This window comes from Podarcis tiliguerta (genome assembly GCF_965153285.1).
Source record: "Podarcis tiliguerta genome assembly, chromosome: 5".
In the NCBI taxonomy this organism is placed as follows: Eukaryota; Metazoa; Chordata; class Lepidosauria; order Squamata; family Lacertidae; genus Podarcis; species Podarcis tiliguerta.
This window is the reverse complement of record NC_139538.1, coordinates 39,221,904-39,246,991: the sequence shown is the minus strand read 5'-3', so window position 1 is coordinate 39,246,991 and position 25,088 is coordinate 39,221,904. Positions and strand designations below refer to the sequence as shown.

Genomic DNA, 25,088 nt, shown 5'->3' with positions numbered 1-25,088 from the left:
GCAGGTAGGATTGCCAAAGTCATTTTTCCCCAGACACCCACCCAATTTCCTCCTCCTTTTTATTTTATTTTTATTTATTTTTTTGGCCAGGCACATAAAGCTGAATGTGCACAAGAGACTACCTTGGTCAGCCTGACCAGTGATGCTAATGGGTTACTGGGTGGTCAGTAGAACAGCAGCATCTCCAACCTGTCTCTAGGCAGAGCAGACCTCCTAAGCCTGTTCCAAGGTCAAGAGGTTTCTGGTTAAAGAGATGGTGTTATGGACAATAGCAACAAACTCTGTCCCACACGTGTTATTATGTGGGTGACTGTGGCCACAGTGATTGGCCTGTGGCTCCTAACAACCTGCCACTCTTGCATGTGGCCTTGGAACCAAACAAGTTGTCCACCTCCTGATTTAAGAAATGCAACACACAACACATACTCACTTTGTATACTCTGTATTTATTAGCAGAAGACAATGGGCATACCGAGTGTACTGCCAAAGTACTCCCTCATCCTTCTTTTGTGACAGTGTTTGGTGAGAGTATGCTATCTTTCATTTGCTGATAGATCCAGTCAAGATATGCACTGACTTTGGTGTAGATTCCAAAGTTATCAATTGCTCCACAGCCTTCTCCCCAGCTCACAAGTCCAATTAAGAACCAGGTGTTCTTGAATTTGGTGACCATAGGGCCACCACTGTCTCCATGACAGGAATCCCGGTTATCTCCCAGTATCCCGGCACAGAGCATGTTTTCCGAGACAGAATTCAACATAGAATTGACACAGTCATTCCGTGGTGCCACAGGGATTTCAATATAATTGAGAACAGAGGAGTAATTCACCTTCGAGTCCTCACTCTGGCTCCCCCAGCCTGTCACCACAGCCTGTGTTGCTTCTCTCTCCAAGTGCCCTGCCAGATTCTTGGAAGGCAGGCAAATAGGAATTGTGAACTTGTTGACAAGAACTGGGCGTTGTAGGTGCAGCAGTGCAATGTCATTTTCAGAGGTAAGTTCAGAGTAGTTTTCATGAGGCAATAACTTGTCTGCAAAAATAGTTTGCTCACTTTCTTCTGTTCGCCGGCGATAATATTTACCTGTAAGGGCAATAGGGAAACTTGGAAAGTGTCTCTTGGGATCTAAGTCAACCTTACCTCTCTCAAAATACTTTAGCAGAACTCATAAAGAAGAGGTTGTATTTCTTTCTTGCATTTCAGGCTCAGCAAAATCCAAGTCCGTAACAGGAACAAGTGGCAGTATAAAAAAGGGCCTGTATGCCTGCAGAATTTATGTGTAGAGTATAAAAGGCTCGTGTCTCTGCAGAATTTGTGTACATTCAGCAGAACTGTATATCACACTGTATTTGTAGCAGTGAGGTTGTACCATAAAAAGCACATAGAGGAAGAAGAGGAGGGAGTGCAAATATATATATCCAGATTTGGATTGAATCACGGCTAGGTAGAGGATTCTTACAGTTCATAAGCAAGTAGTGAATGACAAGAATGGTTTTGTACACTGCAGGGCTGTACTACTTAAAACTAGAGGTCAGAGATCATATGCTTGAATGTGCCCTTCCTGCATATAGAAAGCAATACATCAGGGAGAAATGCCTGACTAGCTGACTATACTGTTTTGTTGTTGTTTTTAACTGTGAGAACATCGGGATGCAACAAGAGCTCTGCCAAACGCCTGTCTGTTCCAGTATCCTGTTGTCAGAGGGGTCAAGAGATGCCTACTGAAAGACCACAAGCAAGACTTAAATGCAACAGCACGCTCCCCTGCTGCAGTTCCTAGCAACTTGTATTCAGAGGTATACCATGGAGGGAGGACTCAACTAACATGAATTTGTTTAACCTTCTTTTGAAGTCACCAAAGTTGATGGCTATCACTACATCCTGTGAGAGAGAATTCAATAGTTTGAAGATGCACTGTATAAAGACGTATTGAACTATTATGAGAGAGGGAGAAACACTGTCTCCTTTCTACATCATGCAAAAGTTTATAACTTCTAACATGCCCCCTTTGCTTGTCTTTCCTCTAAACTCAACTCAAAACTCAAAAGGCCTTTGTCATACCAGCACCAGGAGTCCTGCCAGTATGCAGAACCCATAAAGGTAAAGGTACCCTTGCCCGTATGGGCCAGTCATGACCGACTCTAGGGTTGCGTGCTCATCTCGCTCAAGAGGCCGGGAGTCAGCGCCGTCCGAAGACACTTCCGGGTCACGTGGCCAGCGTGACGAAGCTGCACTGGCGAGCCAGCACCAGTGCCACACACGGAAATGCCGTTTACCTTCCCGCTATAAAGTGGTACCTATTTATCTACTTGCACTTAAGGGTGCTTTCGAACTGCTAGGTGGGCAGGAGCTGGGACTGAACGACAGGAGCTCACCCCGTCGCGGGGATTCGAATCGCCGACCTTACGGTCAGCAAGTCCTAGGCACTGAGGTTTTACCCACAGCGCCACCCGCGTCCCGCAGAACCCATAGCTGCAACCTAAGGAAATGTTTTACCACGTGATTTGCTGATGTATAAATTCCATCCCTACTCAATACAGATTCAAGAAGGCATAGAATTTTCAGAAATTAATTCCTTCTGCTATCTTTCCAAAGCAGCACAAACCCAAGATAGATTTTTTATTCCCTTTATGTCAGTTCCATATATCAGGTTTGCAGTATGGTAACTTCCATAATTTCAGCAACAGGTGGCCAGATCTTTATATCTGATCACATGTGTTAGTACCAGTCACCACGTTTAGTCTTTTCAGTCTAGACTGGACCATACTCCCTGCATCTATGGCTTGGACATTACTTAGTTTGAAAGAATTTAAATAGTATCGATTGAGGGTTTTGTTGTCCCATATTAAAAAGAAATGGAGTCATGATTCTCCTTACCAAATGTCAGTTTGACTGTTCGCAGGTTTTTCAAACAATGTGCAGCTGTCAGCACCCAGGTGGGGTGAATGAGAACACCACCACACAAAAATCTGCCTGCACTATTGCTCAGCATAACCTGCAACGAAGAAGAGAAAGAAAGCTATTGACTTCATTCATGCATCCTTGACTGCGTATGCCCAATACATCTGGGCTGGTTATTCTACCGACTTAGGTTCCTCCAGATGAGCTATTTATGTAGCATTCCTCCTGACTTGCTTGCACAAAGCTTCTGTGGAGTTTAGATTGTATCCGACCTTTACTGAGCATTTGTTCCAATTTGTTTGTGGGAAGGTTATATGAGCATTCATCATCATTCATTTATTCTGATTTACTTGCAAAGTGTTTATATGTCTTCCCATTAATCATTTGTTCATCCCACGCTTTTCAATGCATTTCCTAACTGCAAAAAGTCTGTTTCTTTTTAAAAGTAGGCTTGTTGTGCTAGGGCGACAGAACACTTTAATTCACTATAATTGTGCAAACCTAAAATTTTCAGTATGCGTATGAATTCCACCAGGAAAATACTGACAATCTGGAGGAATCCCCCATATTCTCAAGTTGCTGTTCTAGGTCTAGAATGACAAACATTTTCATATGGCTTTCTGATGCACATCATAAACCTACTTACAGAAATTGATGCATTAAAGTCTTTGGCAAAAACTGAGCTGGTTCCAAGTACTGCATCCACCAGTGAAAGCCAGGACAGGAGAGGGTAAAAATAGAGTACTTACCTGAAGAAATAATACATACAGGTGGGATCAATGATGATATGAGCAGCCAGAAGTATGAGAACAAGGCCTCACCAGGGGGTCTCTGAAAATAAGAGACACCCCTGGGGTTCTGACAATCACTGAGACTGACAGAAGCAGCAGGGCCTGACAAACCCATTCAAAGGCTGAATATTTTTATTAGTTCCTACCTGCCAGGGACTCTGTCCTTTTCTTCCAGGTGTTCCCCCAATTACTTTAGCAGTCTTATAGTTGAAATTATGGACTTTTCCACAGGCAAACTCCACTGTAAAAGAAAGAAAAAAAGAAAGACAAGATGAAGGATAACCTAGGAAGGTCTGTACAATTTCTATCACTTTACGTCAAAAAGAATCCAGCCCAACCTCCAAAGCTGATTTCTGGAAGTTGTATAAATGATCTAAGCTATCTCCTTCCCAGTTTCTCATTAGCTCAAGCTGTGAGAAATCCTGAATTCTTTTGGCTTTATAAGTAATCTGTAGAAATAATATAACACACTAAAATGTTTTAAGTTGTGTTTGTTTGTTTCTTTAACGCCTTTGGTACCTTTGAGGCCAGAACTAGATGTTATGCCAAAATATACAGAATCGTAGCCTCTTTTATGCCAAATAACAACATTTTATTGTTCATATGTTTGCTGCTGTGGGCTTCCTTGGGAGGAAGGGTGGGATATAAATCTAGTAAATAAAACAATAATACATTTATTATATGATCTGTTGGGTTCATGCATGTGAGCGGTCCCCCCGCCACCAGCATCCATACAGTGTTGTCATCAGAATGCCGTTTAACCCAGAGTTACCCTTTCAGGGGGAAATCAAGTAAGTAAAAACAACAACATGACAACCTGGTGTCCAATTTTCGGTTCTCAAATCGAACCTCCACTTGGAAGCATCCACAATCCAGAGAATGTGAAATATGCCTCAGAGCCATTCGACATCTGCATGTTAGTTTAACTTTAGGTCTTTTTGTGTTCATGCGACTATTTTAATTTTAATCTGTAAGCTGTTATTGTTTATTGCATATTGTTTTAAATATCTATTTTACTCTTGTGAAAGCAGTCTCAGTTGTGCTTCTGAGCTGGTCTTTGACTGTAATAATAAATTATTATTACTAACATGGTGGTAAAATTCTGGACTCTACCACTTCAGATTGCATGAGGACTTTAATAATTTTCAATGCATATTTTAAAAATAATCTAATTGCATACTGTACATAACCTGTCAGGATATATTTTTAGCAACAGCCCATCACCCGAATGTGCCAATTTACCACATGCAGGGAAGTTGTTGTTCTTGTTATTAATAGAAACATGGGGGAATACATTACCCCACCTGAAGAGTCCAGAAATCTACAACCTAATTTTATATGTATTATTATTAGGTTTTTTTCCTCACAGGGTGACCCAAATTAAAGACATCCAATAAAATTCTAAAAACACAGCTATACAGATAAAATGCAGGACATACAGATCCCACTCCACTAAAGGCCACCATGCCACCCTTCTTTTAAATCTAATTTCAGAAGGGAGAGGGGACACTGTGGACATCAGGGGAAGCCTCTGTGGGCACCTGTGCACATGCCAGCACCGTGTTGGCAACCACTGCCCTAGTACACATGTTTAGGATGCCATGGAACTTATCTAAGCATGAGCTAATTCCTATTTGCAAACTGGCAGCCCCCCCCCCATCTAAGCTCATTGTACTTCCTGAACATATACACACCCCACACTCTATTGTTGTACTGTGTATTTTGGGTCTATGAACCACAATAAAGCTGCGTGTGTAAAAAAAAAAGGTTTTTTTATGCTTTCACAGCAGCATAGCATGGGTTGTGGGTACCTGGCATCCACTTGAGTTGGCTCCCTCATTTTGCCTAAGGGTAGGACTGCCCTCATTTTCTTTCTTATACTTCATAGTAACAATTAAATACTTGTGAATGCAGCTAGAGAGGCAATACTACTGAATAGTATTTAGAGGCCCAGTATACCTGAGGGAGCGTCTCCACCCCAATCGTTCAGCTCTGAGGGCCTTCTGGCGGTTCCCTCACTGTGAGAAGTGAGGTTACAGGGAACCAGGCAGAGGGCCTTCTTGGTAGTGGCGCCTGCCCTGTAGAACACCCCCCCCTTTCAGATGTCAAGGAGATAAAGAACTACATAATTTTTAGAAGACATCTGAAGGCAGATGTTTGATTGTATTTTTAATATTCTGTTGGGAGCTGCCCATAGTGGCTGGGGAAACCCAGCCAGATGGATGAGGTATAAATTAATTTATTATTATTATTATTATTATTATTATTATTATTATTATTATACGGCTATTCCACGATGCCACAGGACACTGAACAGGAAGAAGGAAGTGGGGGGAACACCCACATACCTGATATTGCAAAGAGACTGAATTATAAAATTATGCCTTAAATAATGTGGCTGCCTCTGATTTGAAAAGCCAAGCTCGTGCTTATCCATCTTTCTTACCAACAGGTTCACAAGAAGTATAGTTATCATCCAGCCGATAGCCCGAAGCACAACTGCAGTAGCGGTACTGGTCATTGTCTTGTTGGCCCTCATTACAGAAATGTTCACAGCCACCATTGGAAATTGAACAGTTGGTGTAGTCAACCACTGGGCATCAAAAGAAGTAAAATACATGTTGAAAGGAGGCAGTCCTATTCCTTGAAGGAGCTATTTATGTCACTCAACCTTCTCCTCCTATTAAACTGTGCAGAAACAGAACAATTTGATGGCTGAACTTATTCTTTTCATTATTGAACATTTGTCTCCTTTCTCTCTTATTAAACAGCATTAACTTTCTGAACACAGTGAGCTGCGCTGGAAATAATGACTCTCCTCGCAGTGAACTACTGGGGGGTGGAATCCAAACTCAACAGGAGACCAAACTTGACTGACTGTGTTGCAGTTGGAGATAGGGGAGGAATTTGATTTAGTTTGCATTTAAAGGCAAAAACTACAGAATCCTCACTTTCCCAAACAATATGCAAACAGAAACATCACTGTGTGAACCTCTGTCACCACGAGCTGCAGAGTCATAGCTTGTCCTTCCAAGCTCACCTGAAGTGAGAGGCTGCCCATTACAGGCAGGCACCCACCTAATGAGGGGCACCTTTGAACTGTGGGTCAGGCTAGGATCGGGTGGCTGTCAGATAGCTCAATCTGTAGTTTCAAAACTCTTCTCAGGCTGGAGAATTGCTTTCTACTTGTATGCTGCCAACCCCCCCCCCCCCATTTTTAGTGGGTCTGTGGCTCCTGCCTCAATACAATACGCACATAGATTTAACAGCCTATCTATGAAGAAGCATGTTTACTGAATGAATTGGATTACCAGTCACAATATACACCTCTTACACTGATGAAAGTTGCCACCACCATGGCCCTTAGCAAACACAAACCTTTTGCTTATTTTTTTTTTTTTTAAGTGCCAAACAAGTAAGACCTTTCCCTCTGCAGCAATACCCTGGGGACAGGCTGACACGCTACTAATGCTGGATTAGAGAGCTAGTATGTGTTGATAACTGAGCACTAGTAGTATGTTAGCCTGTGTGTCTCTTGTTCATGGAGGGGAGGAAGTAACCTGACTGCAAGCGGAATATCCTTAACTTCTCACTACTTAAAAAGAAAGACGCGTAACTTTTCCATTTGCAAGTTCTGTAGTTAGTGTACATCAAGAAAAGGGGCTTTAGAACAGCATGCATATTCTATACAAAATTGTTGTATTATCAATCTGAACTCGAAGGAATAGAGAAACCCCTTACACAAGAACAACAGTTGCATTTTGATAGTAAAATGGAGAACTGAAGATTATATTACCATATTGGCACTGGCGCCCCTCCCAGCCTTTGTTACAAATGCAGTCAAATCGTCCAATGCCATCTCGACAGGATCCATTGACACACGGGCTGGATTCACACATATCTCCATCTGAAAACACATTTGCAGGGAAACCCAGACCATATGTCGTATGCCTTTTTGCAAGGGAAGAGTTAACTACTCACTCCATTATATAAACTTGCTCTCTTGGTTATGCTTCATCTACAGAAAATATTAGCAGACACAAAAGCATTAACTTGCTTAGGACACAGGGGAACTTTATAGTGAAATTCTGCTTCCAGGCTACAGAAATAATAGGCTAATCTGTGGCCTCAGTGCTCGCCCCCAAGGGTTAAATTGTAGAGATCTTCCGGTGTGCTGCGAACCTCGCTATTAAGGAAATGTATAGAAAAGTCCTAATAAAACATATCTAAATATGGGGACACACAAATACACGGTAGAAAAAAAGGGACAGAGCTTCCCACTACACTCAAAGGGGTGAAACTTCTTTACTTACCAACGTACTTTGTCCAAAACTCCAGCTGAAAGAAACAAAATTGAGGTTAATACTTGAAATGGAGTCTTCTCCATGATTCAATATGGATTCTGCCACACAACATTTCGGTGCAGATAGGAAAATCAACCTCCTTGGAATGAATTATTATTGGAGACCACCTACCCAATTTTGCACAAAAACCATGACAGCTGAATAGATTACTGCTTTACAAGGATGGCCGACCCAATAGCTTCAGTGAGGCAGTTGCCTCAGGTGGCAGGGCAAGCTGGGAGGAGCAGGAGATCAGGGCCCACAAGGAGCAAACCGCTAACATTTCCTGCATTTGCCATTCACAGCTGCCACTTGGAAAAGCGAGGCCACAGCTGCCACCAACTGCACCTCTCCAACCTCTTTTTTTCCTCCCCCACCGCCTACAATGTGCTGGGGCTTCCCTGGCCTGCATCTAGTCACCTCAGGTGGCAATGGGGGGGGGGGGAGCAATGGAGAAGGAGGTGGCAGTGGCAGGGGACGCCATTTTCTGTTTTACCTCAAGTGGCAATGGGATTCAATGCTTAGTTCCCAGTCTTTAGCAATAACTTACTGTTGCTTCCTTGGTTTCAAATATTTCACTGGCTTCCTCAAAATCACATAGTTCCTCTTGGCATTCCCGTTCCAATGAGCCCTGCTTTACTTCTTCCAAAAAACTATTTGCCCGCTTCTGGATTTTCAGCACTTGATTTGCTTCTTGGCTGCTATAAAATACTTCAGGCAGAAAACAAAACAAAAATATCCATCTGGGCCATTTATAGCAACATCATGCTATCTGCAGACACTTATTCACAGTGTATTCCCCATTTATTTTATATAATGGATGTAGAGGAGAGGGAGAAGAGTTTTTAAAATAGTAAACACTAAATATTGAGGGATTACTAAAACTTGGAAAGGAGAAAATAATGTTGACTTTAACAGTTTGTTTATTTATTTATTTGTCACTTTTCAGGGTTAAACCCTCACAGAGAGATGTGACTCTGAGAGAAATAAAAGAACGGAACAGCAATCAGAGTATGAAGCACTGAGTGAATGGAGTCAAATAGACATATGAAAGGTGCTGAATTAGATCACCAACATTTTCTTAAGGGAAGTTAACAGTGAAAAATGTATTTAAGGTCTTGGATGCCGGACCTGAATGTGCCAGGGAAATATTAACTGAAAAGATGTTTCACGACTGCAGGGCCAACACCAGGAAGGCCCTGCCTCATGTGTTCACCAACATAACCAATTTCACCAGTGAGAGGAGACATATGGGTAAAAGCAATCTTCAAAATAAACCAGTTCCAAACTGTTTAGGGCACCGGCACTCTGAACTAGGCCCAGAAACACACTGGTAGCCACGGCTGCCGCTAAACTATCAGAACGGTGTTGATGAATGCTGGGGCCTACCTAACAATGCTTTGCAATGAGATATACTCTATTGTACACCCCTCCTTGCCCAGACTGGCTTCCATGTCAAGTGAAAGCACCGACATACTAACTCCCTGTGTAATCTGAAACTATTTTGAAGAGAATTCTATAGAGAATGCAACTGTCTCTGGGGCTTGTGCCCTTACTATCGTACCCATAGAAATTTCATAGGACACAGTGTATTTGATAAAGAGTAATGCAGGAAAGAAGAAAGATATACCTGAGCCTTCATGTCCACTAGGCAATATGAAGGCAGCTGAAAACACCGAGAGGGTAAAGATTCTCCACATTGCACGACACATCACACACCTAAGAGAATAACCACCGAAGATCTGACCATTTGTTTTAAGGAAATACAAGCTCCTATAACACTATATATTTGTATTAAGATTTAATACAGTTCCACATTTATAACTGTTATAGTTTACACAGGCATATATATAGTATGGTGGACAGTTTCATACTTATATTTAGACTTATGTACTCTACAGACATTGGAACATTTTTTCCACAGCCACCACTCCTGATCCCATTATATATTTAACTAAATTATGTTCAGCCTTCACAGTAGCACATTCATCCTCCTAAGAAAAACATTATATGCAAAACACAAAGTTGCTTTACTGTCTTTAGTATCATTGTGTGTTCCCAAAGCAATAAGACCACACTCATGTATTTGGGGGAGAACGCCACACTAAATGTACTGCTGATTCTCTTTCCAGATTTCCCACTGTTATCTCTCCCACTTTTTACCTCTTCTGTTTTTGACTAGGTTAAAAAAAAAGTTTTAAAAAGGAGAATTAGTACTGGAAAAAACCCTTCCAAAAGACTTACTGATTTCACCAGCTGAATCACAGTTGTCTACTTTTCTGCCATCAGACTCTGAGAATGCTAGTTAATCCCTAACCTCAAATATTTACTCAGACACACACTCAGAGAGCCTTTGTTTCAGTCAAACAAAAACTGCTTCTATGGTATTTCTACAGAGAATTAAGGAAGACCAGGAATCACTTGCTTTCAAACATTTCTCCCCCCTCTCTGGCCTTTTTCTCCAATTAAAGTAAATGACTAGCTGAAGTAAATGTTAGCATTCCATGAACACAGCTATGGTCATAATCCTTGTGGGATTTCCTCCTTCTTAGAAGAAAGAAACCTAATCCACTTCATTTCCATTTTAATCATTTGAAGTTCCATCTTTATCCACCAAGCAATTTCAAGTTGAAACCAGAAGGGAGCACTAGAGAGCTACAATTGTCCGTTTACATCCTTTCCCTCAAGGCATTGGAATGACACCCATGCCTGTGAAAGGACGATGTTGGTGTACTGGTCTCTATATTGTCCTTCCTCCTCCTGGTGTTTTTATTGCCTTCAAACCAATTCACCATTTTATTTTGGTTCTCCTATCTACCATGTTCACTTGTTCAGTGTTTCGGCAAAGGAAAGCCCCGTTGAATTTTCACACAGCTCTTATCACTAGTAAGCTGATCTTAAGTGTTTAGCCAAAATCTGTCCCTTTGCAATTTCCACCCATTGGTTTTAGTCCTGCTCTCTTCTGCATCACAGAACTTCAGGTATTTGTAGGCGGCTATGAGGCTTCCCCTAAAACTCATCTTCCCTGAGATGAAGATAACCTTCTCCTTCAACCATTCCTCACATAACCTTGTTTCCAGACCCCTCACCATCCTGACCATTGTTAATGTTCTTCTTTAAATGTGATACTCAGAACTAGACATGGTGCTCTGGAAGCAGACGGGCCAATGCATAACAGAGTGGAAATGCTACTTGGGATCTGAACACTGTGCTTCTATGAAGGCAGCTGCATCATATTGCTGGCACCTAGATCTCTTTCACATGTACTGTTACCAAACCAGATCTGCTTCATTCTATACTTGTGCCGTTGACTTTTAATACCTTTAACATTTCTCTCTGTAGTGTTTAATCTTAATAGTTTTGGCCCAGTGTTCCAGCCTGACAAGATTATGCTGAATGTTGGTTTTGTTTTCTATGGTGTTAGCTATACCTTCCAGCTTTGCATCATCTGCACAGTTGATAAGCACCCTCTCTACGTCATCACCATTTGATGTTGTGCAGAACAGGGCCAAGGATTGAGCACTGTGGTACTCCATTCCAGACCTCCCCTCCTGGCTGATGCAGAGCCATGAATACTCACTGGGAATGGTTGTTCAATCAGCCTCAGATCAACCTATAAGTAATACTGTCCAGCCTACATTTTAATCACCATGTAAACAAAGATATGGGATGCAGGTGGCACTGTGAGTTAAACCACAGAGCCTAGGACTTGCCTATCAGGTTGGCGGTTCGAATCCCCGCATCAGGGTGAGCTCCCGTTGCTCGGTCCCTGCTCCTGCCAACCTAGCAGTTCGAAAGCACATCAAAAGTGCAAGTAGATAAATAGGTACCGCTCCGGCGGGAAGGTAAACGGCGTTTCCGTGCGCTGCTCTGGTTCGCCAGAAGCAGCTTGGTCATGCTGGCCACATGACCCGGAAGCTGTACGCCGACTCCCTCGGCCAATAAAGTGAGATGAGCGCCGCAACCCAAGTCAGCCACAACTGGAGCTAATGGTCAGGGGTCTCTTTACCTTTACTAAACAAATATATAATAGGAAATGCTTTACTGTTCTCACAGTATTGTTGCACACCACCCCTATCTCCAAGTGCTGTTAAGATTCCAGAGGTTCCAGGCACTTACCCAGGGTTCGTGTTTTCTTTTGGAAAAGAGGCAGAGTGGAGACTGTGGTGTCTTTATGATATATGGAGGCTACGATGGAGGAGCTCACAGCACCATCACCCCAAGGAGGTCTTGTTTCTCCCAAACATACATCAAACTTTGCTCTTTAACTTTGTTCTCCTCCTATCTCTCCAGCTTGCTGCTTTCCTTCCTAGGTCACATAACGGCTCTTCTCTGGCTTTATCTGTTGAGTGGCCCCCACCCATTGTCTCACACCGAGCCCCTTAATGGCCCCCACCCATTGTCTCAAACCGAGCCCCTTAATGGCCCCCACCCACTGTCTCACACCGAGCCCCTTAATGGCCCCCACCCATTGTCTCACACCGAGCCCCTTAATGGCCCCCACCCATTGTCTCACACCGAGCCCCTTAATGGCCCCTCACCCAGGTTATCACCCTCAGCAGGCAGCTACCTTGGCCGTTCCAAAAATTAAAAACCTTGATTAAATTCTAACACTTGCTTGATCCAAGGAATAGGAGAGCCCGGCACACGTTAACAGCCCAAGCTTACAACACTATTTTCACTATCTATGCATTATTTTCTATATGCTAAAAAAAAACACCTTAATTTGTTTGTAGTCAGTGATGGAAGCAGGCAGACAAATAGCAGTGGGTACTGAAACCGTTGCAGTCAGGAGAAACAAATGTTAACCAACAGGATAGTGGATTTTTAAAGAAAGTATTGTCCTAAAAATTGAAGTGAGTGAATTACTTGGTACAACCAGTTACATCTATATAATGATCCAGTTACTAATACTGGATCCAGGGTAGGGTTATGAAAGGTCATACTCCATCCTGGACTGCATGGAAGTCTTGCTTTGCTAAAGAGCCATAGATGCAACATCTGGAACCAATGGTCAGATTGCACAAGGCATCCTCACTCATAAAAGGGTTGCTCTTGACATTCGGTGACCATGGCATGTAGGAAAAAAAGTGAATATGCATTAAGCATCAGTGAAATGGCTTGCAGAAGGGAGCTTCTCAGCAGTATGAGACACATTGAGCCTCTGGAGTGACATGCCTCATCCCAGGACATTTAAGAGTGACGAAGAGGAATCAAATGAAGCACCTTGTGATGATGGCCCAAGTATAAAGCTTTGCCCTTGGCACTCTCTCCTCCAGTCACATGTTGAAAGCAAGGGTGCCCAAGTCATAGGAAGAGACAACAGCTCTGACCACAGAATGGTAAAGTCAGACTGCACAAGTGACCCTTGGCTTCTACTTATAAGAACACCTCTCCCAATATCAACCATCTACATCCTTCAACTGGTAGGTGAGGCCTTGTTGTTGGTGCTACCACTGGGGGCTGTCTGGTTTGCACTGACCTGTGACAGGGCCTCTTCAGTGGTGATTTCCTGCTTGTCAGATGTCCTGGTGAGGTACATCCATCTCCTTCATTATCGACTTGCAGGAAGAATTAGAAAACATTCCTGTTTACCCAGGCATTTGACGGCTGAAAAGATACTGTTCCCGAAAAACCCTGAAATCACTGGCTGAATGTAATTATTTGTAAACTGTTTAAAGACCATTTTTAATGATAATTGTTTTAATGTGTTTGATGCCCTGGACTCCTTTGGGAGGTGGGTGGGATATAAATTGGGTACATAATAAAGTGGGGTGCATCCTACCGCATTAAGATTTTGGTATATACCATTCTTAAACTTTGTAGTTCATTGTGGAAAAACTGGCTTAATGCATCAGTGCTGTCCCTGATTACTCCTCAGAAGAGCAGGTTCCTGCTACAGTGCATCATAGCAAAAGTAGACAAAAAGCTGTCCAAGGTAGGTCAAAATGAGTCCTAATGAAGGTAGTTAAATGTTTATGGACAGCTTGCAACACCTCACCTCATTCGTCTTGTTGCTATTCATGACTTACCTCAATTTTGTTTATATGTTTATGGTACTCTCATAATGCATCTCGTATGATGGGCAACAGTCACAAGAAGAGAGGGATATGCCAGCTCTCATTTAACAGAGTCATTCTGTACTTCTCACTGTAGTCATTCTGTCTACTTCTCACTGTAAGTGCAAATTGGCTGTATGTTATGGCTGCAGCCCTTGTAAAGACATAGATAAGGAATATTTATTGGAGATTTCTGTGTATCCTAACATCTAAATTCCCAGAGTTTCCTGGGGTGGTGATGAAAAAATATGAAAAGGAAGGGAAAGCCTTAAAGAAAACAAATGTTTTGGATGTGTCTTAGATAGTTTCTAAAGAAGGAAAAGTTCTTCTGAAACCTATTGGGGATTTTATACAATAAACCTTTCTTTGGGGCACTTGGACAACCCTTTTCTCATCTGTTTTATTGATATGAAAATACGGAATATTGAGGCTTTAAAGCAGAGGTTGAATAGCCATCTGTCATATATGATCTAGTTGAGATTCTTGGGTTGCAGGGGGTTGGACTAGATGATCCTCGGGGTCCCTTCCAACTCTACAATTCTATGAGTCTTTGATTCATGCCAGTTTGGTTAGTGTTGGCCTAGGACTGAAAAGCCTGGGTTCAAATCCTTGTTTAGTCATGAAGTGCTGTGGGTGGTATTAAGCCAATCACTCCTCTCAGCCAAACCTATCCCATAAAGTTGTTGCGAAGATAAAAATGGAGATGAAACCATATAAGCTACCTTGACCTTCTTGGAGGAATGGTAGGGTATAAATCTAATTTAATTAATAAATAAAGAGAAAACCCAAAGGGACAAGATATACTCTCAAGTTTTCTGTTATGCAGAAGACTACCAAAAACTACTAAAATCAGAATGATGGTTTTATGGTTTTGACCATGAGGTTTTAAACATATAAGAGTTATATCCAATGTTGTGAGTAGACCCTCTGAAATTAATGAACATTGTGAACTTGAATTCATTAATTTCCATAGATCTGTTCAGAGTAACATTTAGTTGGCTGCAACCCTTATACTGCCAATTCAGCAAAATCAACTGGATGAAATATAGCTATAATACCAAACACAGAAAATATATTTCTTCACTTGAAAATAAACTCCCCCTGCACAAAGTTTGGGATTGGTCTCATTTTTTTACAAGCTGCTATTAAATTCTACTCCCTGCTTGATACATATAGCAACAGATCCATTATTGATAGGAAGCTCGGAAACAGGATTTTCTTTATATACAAGAACAATATATTTACAACAATCAGCTGCAAAATATGTACATACAAGAGGTGTCTCCATGGTAATCACTGTATAAATTAAAATAATAAATAGCACATTCTATTCTTAAGGCACGAAACCTTCTTCCCAAGACTGTACAGGATTGAAATGCCTCCCTATGCTTTTGACAGATCACCGGAATGGTTACAACACCCCTGAGGGAACAGTCATCAGTGGACAACAATACAGACATCAAATGACTTATAAAAACATTTTTCTTTCTTTTCTTCTTTTTTTTTTACATCACAAATATCTGTTAAGATACAAGGAGTTTTGTGTAAACAGTATTTAATTTACCACACATACTATATTCACCTTTAAATAATACTCCAAAAAACAATTTTAATATGATATAGGTGGTCAGAGCTTTTCTTTTCAAGAGATACTGGCACTAAGTGCCTCTTTACAGTTCCTATCAGAGATGCAAAATCTAGTGGAATTAATATTTCTTGAGTGTCCATAGACTGAAAATGTGAATATATCCCACTAAGATTAAACAGAATAAATAACTTTGGCTACAATCATCCTATGCACATTTACTTGGAAGAACCATCCGATTGAGCAGGACTTATTTCTGGAGTAAATATGCATAGGATTGTACTGGACATAAGTCTAGTGTTTAATAGTTGCACTGAGCTAAAGATGGATATTTTGGGCACTAAAAAGTAATGTCAGCTTAAAAAAAACACACTGAACCATGCTATTAAGATACAATCCCTTTTTTCCAAAGGAGTTCAGGATTAGCACTTTCTTGGATAAATTCTTTTACATATATTCAATATACCCTTAATTAAATTTAATGGACCCAATACAAAACACTAGCAGGTATGATTCCAGTGTAGCGCCAAGCAAAATAGGCATTAAACACCCCAAGTTTTGTATTTTTCCTCCATGTCTTGTTTCCAACTCAAAATATTTCAAAGATGTAAAATGTCTGATGACCAGATAGTAGGGTCACCTTACGCCTCAAGTGTCATCGTTTACAGAATCATAAACTATATCATGGAAGTTCTGAATTCTCACAGGTGAGGTGTCTAGCTTGCCATGCCATTGTCAACAGTGTGCCTTTCCTCCATAGTCTTTTCATAGCATTTGCTTAGCTAGCAGACACATCTTTCAATAAATACAATCTCACCAGAGGCACAACTTTTGGTAGTTACTCATTTTGCCAACCTGATGCACTGACATTTTTATAAAATGTCTGGGATCCAGGACTCCTGTTTTGCACAAAAAGACCACCATATTTCCAGTTGCAATTAATATAGAGTTAGAATGTGTCTTGGAAGTTCCTGACCCTTAGACCCAAAATGTCAAGTGATCCTTACAAAGAAATGCATGTGCTGAAGGGGCAATACAAGTGCAGAAAGTTAATTCCTTGAGAGCCCTGCAATGATGCAATCCAGAACTCCTTGCAAATATAGCTCTTATCAAAGGGTGATGACACTTGGCTGCAATACAGACTGCAACTGAGTCAAGGGAGTATAGCCAAGCTGGTCCTCTTAAGCCATTTATCTACTCAGGAGCTAATAATGAGAGCATCTTTGCTTCTTCATGAGATTTCTAGGAGAAGCACAGAAACAAGCACTGTAGTTCATCCACAACAAAAGAATAGAAAATATCCATTTGTTTTGCTGCATCTTTCTCCCAAGTTATCATATGATGGTTTTGCTCCCTGAGAAGTTCACCAGGAAATGAAAGAGGCTTCCATGTGGTTATCACCATTAATAAAGTGCAGGAATAATTTTTACTATCTTCTGTTTGATGGTGGCAATTGCAAACCTACATTAGCATAATAGAAAATGAAAGCACTGGGAGACTGGAGTTTTCTGGTGAGTGAATACCTGTGTGCCTTGCAATTTACAATCCTCCAGATTCAGTATAGGGAGAGTAATCTACACCATTAAGGCAAACTGTATCTGCAAAACTGTGGTAATGGAACAGAGCCAGAGATGTAGAACCCAGGTTCAAGATTTCCTCTGTAAATTGCATTACAAGTTTGTCTTCTTTATAGAATGCTATAGTCAATGTTCTCCTGTACTGTAAAAGAAATGGCCAAAAAGAAGCAAGACTTGATGGAATGATAAAATAACCACCTAAGGGGGAAATCTGTAAAATTCAGTGGATCTACATCAGAATTTGGCAGTGGTTCTCCTAAAACAGAGAAAATGCTATGTACTGTATATCTTAAGCAACGATACACTGGCTTTGCAAAGTCTGGGAAACAGTGATGAAAAAAACCACATTATTTTACCCTGCCTACATCTATGCACAGAAACTTCCTTCATTGTTTCCAGAAGTGAGAATCCTATTATATGTTTTAAAAACTTAGTAGAATCAGAGGCAAAGCAATGTCATAAGGAATTAGTATATTCTCCCATGTTGGATGTACTTCTGAGATTGTTCAGTATTTCTAGGCACTTGATGTTTTAAGCCAGAACAACATGCAATCCCACTCCTTTGGCATCCACAAGCATTACAGAGCAGGAACACAGGAAACTGAGAAAATTTTCGTTTAAGGATAACTTATATCCTTGGAAAGGAAAAAAAGACTCTGCACTGATATATCACAACACTGTATCTGGCACCACTGAACGAGCACAGACTGAAAAAGAATCTTCCTAATTTGAGGTTGTCCCAAACAGTTAGCTTACAATCTTCTCAACAGCTGATTTTTATCATCTTGCATGCACGAGTGCTTTCATAGCTCTTAATATCTGGCACAATCCTTAGATCATAGGGTAACATTTGCTTCTGTGACGGTCCACAAAAAGTTTTTGGTCCACGGGCTAGTATATTGGGGTTGGCTGAATGAAGTCTAGCATGCAGTGAGTGTGCCCAGGCCTGAGTAAAGGTGTTGAGGAGGTGGTTGTTAAGGACAAAGTAACACTGGCTTTGAATACAAGGTACCACTTGAGTGGATTGTGGTGTACCCCACATCAGAATGGTAGCACCAAGAGAAGTTGGATATGAGCTCTGAACACTGCTAGCGTTTGGCTGATCCCTTGAGACGATTCTGATCAAGTCTGCTCTGTGAGGTGTCAGTTGTGCAGACATCAGGGGGAATGGTAGATACAGGCTCTGAAAACAGAAGTTAAGCCTCGCTGGCAGGAATATTCCTGCTCAGTTCCTTGATCCCATGTAATATCCTCTTCATATGGCCCACTTTGGTCACTCCTAGGTCCTGAAAAAGAATGCGAATAATAATCTTAGCCCACAAAGAGCTAGTCAAGAGCAGAATACTACGCAGCTGAATATTAAAAATGGAACTCGAGATAAACGACAACATGACAAATGTAGTACCTCAAACACGAAGCAGTAAGGTCATAGAGCTTGACAAAGTAGCAAATAATTATGGAATAAGCTCGAAGCATCAAAAATCATCCATAGACATTCATAGATGCAAAACTCAGTTACTAGCTATGATGATTTGCACAAATCTTAGAAACAAATCCAGCACAACCAAAAACACAGGGCAGTAGTCAACTAAACAGTCCAGTCAGCGCAAGGATGACCACTACTGCAACAGGACTATGCCACACCCCCACACCACTCCCGGATCTGCTCCAGAATGTTGGGAGAACTCCTGCAGCAGATTAAGGGGGACAACAGTCCATTGTACAAGGACAAATCCTTGCGCTGACAGAACTGTAGCCTTGGAACCACATTGAATACAACCCACAATTCAGAAAATCTATTTTACAGTTTCTCCTGTACCAGAGACACATGACAGATACAATATACAGTTTGTAATTACACACATCTTCCATTAGACGGTTCTACTTCCACATCAGAAGGGCATCACATTAATCTCCTCTAGCAGAAACAGCATTTCCCCAATGCTAGATAAAGCTTAGAAGAATGCTTCGTTGGACCCAGAGTTGTATTGCCTAAAGTTGTGTCTGCAGTTTTTGCTGCCACTGCTTGATCATAAGCAGTGGAAGCAAAGCTTGAAAAGGTACTTTGATACTGCAGGGCATATGGTCCACACAATTCCTGAAACCACCCAGATCCTGGAACAATAAATCACATTAGCAGTTGTGCTGGGCTGCTGTGTGGATCCTGCTGCTTATGCAGGTTCGGTTGAACTCTGCATGCTCCAATCTGAAACTGTTCTACGTAACAGGAGCCAATGGCCCATCTAGTCCAGCATCCTGCTCTCACAGTGGTCAAACAAATGCTTGGTCAAACAGAGCGGTCAAGCAGGCTCTGAGCACAATAGCACTCTGTCCACCTGTGATTCACAGCAACTGTATTCAGAGGCACACTCCTTCTGACAGTGGGTGGAACATGACCATTGTGCCTAGTAGCTATTGACAGCCTTATGCTCCATGAATATATCCAATCCTTTCTTAAAGCCATCCAAATTGGTGGTCCCCACTGCCTCCTGGGGGAGTGGGTTCCATAGTTTAACTATACACTGGCCGTAGATTGCACCAGTGCAGACACTGCTGGCTCCAATGCCATGTATTTCCTCAGTTCACTCAAAACTGTATATAAACATTTATGAAAGAAGGCCAGAATATTGATATCTTTCAAGTAACAGTATTCAGAAGTTCAAATTGTATAATTCAATGATTAACTGCAGGACTTGTCTACAACTTTAGAAGGCTCGGTTTGTGGATTTTAAAAGGCTTGGGTTCTGGATGAAGAGTTTTCCTGTCTGATCTGACCCTGCTAACCCACAGCTGTAAAATACTCTTGTTACTCTGTCTAAAGCCACCTAGAACGGAGAGTACGCAGACCAGCTCCAAGCACAGTCAGCACAGACGGCCATGCAAATGCAGATGGCTATTCTTGGTAAGTCGCTCATGAAGTACCTTGAGGTCTCTCCGTTCAAGATGCAGGAGCTCAGAGCCCCGGACGTCATGCCGGATGAAGATATCCTTATACTCACAAAGACTGAGGTGCTCAAGCCAGGCCGCAACCTCCTCCGTTCCCCAGAGGTGAACTGTCAGAGATGGAAAAGCAGGAGTGTGTTGAGTACCCAAAAGCCCAGAGGAGAGAAAAAGGTGATCACCAGCAAACACCGAAGCAGATCAAAGAGAAGGGGAAACAATACTAAACCTCACAGTAGAAGGAATGACAAGTGATTCAACAATTGCAGAGCAAGAGAAAGGAAGCAAGATTACAAGCCAAGACGTAGTTTTAAATGGAGGCTGGATGTAGTGGAAGCTGTTTTTACCTAGGACTGATTTTATGCTACTGATAGTATGCTTGAATGGATGCTTGCCACACAGTCTGACCAGCAACTTAACAGGATAAAATGTGTGAATGTGCACTAAACTATCAAGTAATTCAGCTAAGGTGAATTGACACAAGACAAATCTGGACATTCACATAAATAGTGCAAAATCCCATCTTTAAAAATGTGTGCTCTGCACCTTTGGGTCTGTTCAAATTGATACAAAAACATACACCCTGGATTTTCTATGCAGAGTGAAAACAGAACCTGGTTTCAGGCTTATGCAACTTCTTCCATGCCTTCCTCCCCTAACCTGCATGGAACGCAATGCCCAAATGGAGAAAAACCTCAGAATTATAGTATAAGATATGGAGAAGGGGAGCAGAACTAGACTCAAGAAAGTAAGAAAAGCCCCGCTGAACCAGGTCAAAGGTCCATCTGGTCCAGCATCCTGTTCTTACAAGGGCAAATGAATGGGAAGCCTGCAAGCAGGGCCTGAGGGCAACAGCATCTCCACACTTATGGTTCCCAGAGACAGGTATTCAGGGGCATCCTCCATGAATTTGTCTAATCCTCTTTTAAAGTTGATGTCTACAGTACATCATGTGGGAGTGGTCTCTGTAGTTGTGCTATGTGAAGAAGTACTTCCTTTTGTTTGTCCTGAATTTTTCAACACTCAGCTTCATCAGGTGACCCTTAGTTCTAGAATCCACTTTCTGCACATCATGTATAATCAAATATTGCACACTGTTACTCGCCTTTTCTGTAAACTAACTTTTTTTAAAAAAGTTTGCCTTTATCCAGTCATCCTGGGCCATAGTGGCTGTGCTTCGGTTATTCTATTTTAGCTTAACAAGCTGGGATAAGAAAAAAGTCTTTTGTCCATGAATATAGCCCCTTCCCCTTCCTTTGTAGCATACATGAATTAAATGTGGAAACTGAACAGGGAAACTATGGCTACCAGCTTTTGAACAAGCCAGGATTTTAAACCAATTTCAAACTATGGTTCAGATCCTGGCTTGTTCCAGAGATGGTAACTATAGTTTCCTGGTTAGAACAGATGCTTCCTAATTAGAAGCTACAGCCAACTGGAGACTTGGGTATATTATTCTGGTGTGCTGTGAAGGAAGAAGAGAAGGGACTGCATGCACGGAGAAAGGGATCATTCTCTCTCTCTCTCTCTCTCTCTCTCTCTCTCTCTCTCACACACACACACACACACACACACACACACACCTTATTAAGACAAGATACAATAGTCAGAACCAATCCATCTGTTCCCTAATGCCATGCCCATGAATAAAGGAAATAGAAACCCTGATACTTTTGTCACTTCTTTTCAAGGCAGTAAGTCTTGTTGCACATATTCTTGGTTAGCTAACTCATTTGCGTCTCTTATAGGCACAGTGGCAATGCCTTTTTGTTCCTCTAAAGGGAAAGAAGTTTTGTCATGATCACACACAGCCTCTCCACTAGCCTCGAAATAAGAGAAGAGCAAATAGAACCTTAAAGTCCAGAGGAAAGCGAGAGAATACAGATATGCCACAAAATTAATGGGAGAGAAGATGGTACTATTAGCACCAGAGAACCAACAGAATTTACAGATGTAAAAGCCAGAATGTTTTCATAAGAAAGAATAGAAGTCAACAAATCAACTAACCCAGTGGAAAGGCAGTATTCTGATACCATTTGAATTACTGATTTCAAGGGGCTATTTTTAATATCATACTAATCGATAAGGATTAAAGCTAGGGATGCACCAGTGATGATGCAGAATTCCCAGACATTTAGACATGAGGACTTGATTGAAGACTGAGAGTGAATCAATGAGAGAAAATCATTAACCAAATCAGTGAGTATTAGCAGTGGGAGATCTGGAGTTATGCGGACTTGGGCTCCACAGTCCTTTTGCTATCTAAAACTACAAATCCTTGAATGAATTGCCTTTGAAAGTCACTGAAGGTCTCTTTGAAGGATGTTCTCAGTTATTTTTATATATTTTAGTGCTGTACATTTTCTAGGAGAGAACCCAGCAAGTGTGTTATTTTGCTTGGGGAAAATACTGCTATGGGAATAGATACCTGATAAAATAAATGAAAGGGTCAAACACAAAAGAGTGTGGGAGGAGAAGTAGGGAGTGTTCAGAGAGAGGCAGAAGAGAAGGGTTTATGCATATAGTGGGGGCGCAGATGTGCAGGTGCACATATGGCTACATGTGTGAAGAAGGGCGAAGAGGAAATACACAGACTGGCGGTACCCGGCAATCCCAAGCTGCTACGAGTTTCTTTATTCTTGTTGTTCTTCTCCTTTTTAAACTTTGTCACCAGACGAAATTTGCCGCTCCGGCTGCGTTTAGAATAATCCAGCATTTGGTTCTGCAGGGCGGGGAGAATAACAATATAGATATTTCATGATAAGGAATGTCTATGAGTAAGGTTTTTTTTAGGAGAGAAGTGAAAAATTGCCATCTCAACTAATTAAGTTTAATTCAATTTAGTTACATTAATCTTATTCAGATTAGCTCATGATGCTTTGAAAGAGGAAGGCACCAAGTCGATTACTCTCACATTCCTGTGCTATCCCAGTAACAAATCACAACGAAAGGCTCCCAATAGCTCTACCCTCCTCATCTGATGTTACCTCTTCATCACTGGGTTCCATTAGTTGCCACAGCCAAGGAATGTCTGCTAGCTTCCTCATATGAAAGTCCATTTCTGCCAGCGCTGCTAGGAGCTGCTCCTTCTGTGGGGGATCCAACTGCTGCATCAGAAATAAAGCACACAAGCGCACTTAAGAGCTGCACAGCTTAATGGAGAACTATCTAACCACTATCAAGACAACCAGAGAGTCCCTAATTAACTGTAATTTCCCATTTTGTCTAAACAAGGGAAAATATGGTTACCAGATTCAAATAAGCCAGGATTTTATACCAACTTCAAACTGTGGTCTAAGATCAGGCTTGTTCAAAAGTTGGTAACTATAGTTTCCTGGTTTAAACGAAACAAGGAACTATAGTTTAATTGCATCTTGTGTGGAGGAAGGACTGAAGGAGCTCTGTGCAGAGGCAAAAGCCTTATTCACATCTTAGCCAAGATATGATTGTCCAAATGTTAACACATGTCCTCGTGCTGTAATTTGACCTTTTAAAAAAAAACCCTTCTACTTTGTCAAGCCCAATTACAATGGAGATGTTATTTGGCTGGTGGAGGGGTGCTGCTGCAGCAGCAGCAGCAGCTGGGTTTGACTTTCCCTTCCCCAGCTGTCATCCCTTCTTCTGGACAATTAGGCTTGGAAGAAGCTTTCTTTTGTTCCAATAGAAGCCTAATTGTTGCAGGGTGTGTGATCTTCCTGGAGATTGGAGTGGAGGAAAGGTTAATTCTGGACTTCTCAGCCGCACTGTCTAATAAGATCACTCCTCCACTACACTACATTTTGCAAAATACACACCCATTGAACCTAACTTCTTGCAATGGGAGGAATACATGTGGTTCCAATGTGTGTGTGGTGTGTATACAGTTTCTATGGTTTGCAAATGTGCCCTTGGCCCAAAAGGGTTAGCAATGAAACACATTTTTGTTTACTGAATATCCAGGCAAACTTTTATTCTAAAGAACTGCTGTTATTTTTCTTCTGACAAATGGAATTATATTTCTAGAATATATTGGTATCTATTCTTCTAAAGAGCTCTAGCATGTGCTGGCTGCATCATGGAAGATAAAACCATGGATCTAATAATGTTGCTAAATTGCAGAAATAGGAAACAACAATATTTAGGGACTGGATGAGGGAGGTAAAGGCACTGTCAACTGTGTGAGTGCCTAGCTGTGGATTTGAAAAAACAGGGAGAATTATGTTCTCAGCAAGGGAAAAAAAGGAACAGAAATAACTAACAAACACCTTTCCTAATATTTATCCCTTACCAGGGCCATTTTGCCAGCCAGGAGCAGTTCTGTTTCATTATGCAGGGCTTTAATATTATTCGCCATCTCTACAACAAGGTTGCAGCTCAGGCCCTGTGGAAAGACAATAAGCGTAAGGATTGGAAGTCTGAAACTCCAAACCAATATAAAACTAAATAAAATAGTCACAGAGCCCAAGCTACAGGAACAAGTTGGGTTCAGGCAAAGAGAAACCCGCCCATACCTCTGTAGACTTGGACTTGGCATATACTTTGTCCATAGACTTGGAGCTAGCATTGACTGCATGAGCAAGTTCTTGTTCCATGTCCTGGTACGACTGAGCTATTTCCCGAATGCTGTGGGTGGGAAGGGGAGAGGTGAAGAAAGCAATAGCATAAACCTTCTGGACTGTTGTCTCATTCTGGCACCACCACCTCCAAATGAACCCGAGAAGAAAAGAAAATGGCCTCACCTGTGAATCAGAGTGCCCGCTGCTTGGCAAAACTGATTGATCTGGGTGGACTCTTCTTCAGATATAATCTCTGGATGCAGGGAGAAAGAAGCAGGGCGGGGCAGCTCACATTTTTGTTTGTCTTCCCAGGACTTTAGGGTGCTCTCAAATGCCTGGAAAAAAGGAAGGGAGGCTATC

General features: G+C 41.6%; 2 protein-coding genes across 20 annotated transcripts in view; both read right to left on the bottom strand.

Annotated features, from left to right (window-relative positions):
• Window positions 1-426: 426 nt before the first annotated feature.
• On the bottom strand, window positions 427-10,451 carry PROC (protein C, inactivator of coagulation factors Va and VIIIa). Of its 2 annotated transcripts, XM_083443336.1 has the most exons (9): window positions 10,277-10,451; window positions 9,663-9,751; window positions 8,583-8,743; window positions 8,003-8,027; window positions 7,486-7,596; window positions 6,136-6,282; window positions 3,836-3,930; window positions 2,875-2,992; window positions 427-1,080 (listed from the first exon to the last, which is right to left on the bottom strand). In XM_083443336.1, the coding sequence occupies exons 2-9, from the start codon at window positions 9,742-9,744 to the stop codon at window positions 497-499; spliced, it is 1,323 nt and encodes a 440-aa protein (XP_083299462.1). In that variant the 5' UTR covers window positions 9,745-9,751; window positions 10,277-10,451; the 3' UTR covers window positions 427-496. The 2 variants fall into 2 exon arrangements, with proteins under 2 accessions (XP_083299462.1, XP_083299463.1); XM_083443337.1 differs by lacking the exons at window positions 8,583-8,743; window positions 9,663-9,751; window positions 10,277-10,451 and adding an exon at window positions 8,165-8,200.
• Window positions 10,452-15,293: 4,842 nt separating this feature from the next.
• The window catches only part of DGKD (diacylglycerol kinase delta), a 70,187-nt gene continuing 60,392 nt past the window's right edge, over window positions 15,294-25,088 (bottom strand). For 13 of the 18 annotated variants that reach the window (XM_083441230.1, XM_083441232.1, XM_083441221.1 and 10 more), the window contains 7 exons: window positions 24,912-25,063; window positions 24,684-24,795; window positions 24,461-24,553; window positions 23,181-23,300; window positions 22,798-22,915; window positions 20,176-20,306; window positions 15,294-18,539 (listed from right to left, as the gene is read on the bottom strand). In XM_083441230.1, the coding sequence (XP_083297356.1) occupies window positions 18,450-18,539; window positions 20,176-20,306; window positions 22,798-22,915; window positions 23,181-23,300; window positions 24,461-24,553; window positions 24,684-24,795; window positions 24,912-25,063 (816 nt within the window). In that variant the 3' untranslated portion in view covers window positions 15,294-18,449. The remainder of the gene's footprint in view (window positions 18,540-20,175; window positions 20,307-22,797; window positions 22,916-23,180; window positions 23,301-24,460; window positions 24,554-24,683; window positions 24,796-24,911; window positions 25,064-25,088) is intronic. The other 5 variants (XM_083441236.1, XM_083441234.1, XM_083441233.1 and 2 more) reach the window with 1 other exon arrangement.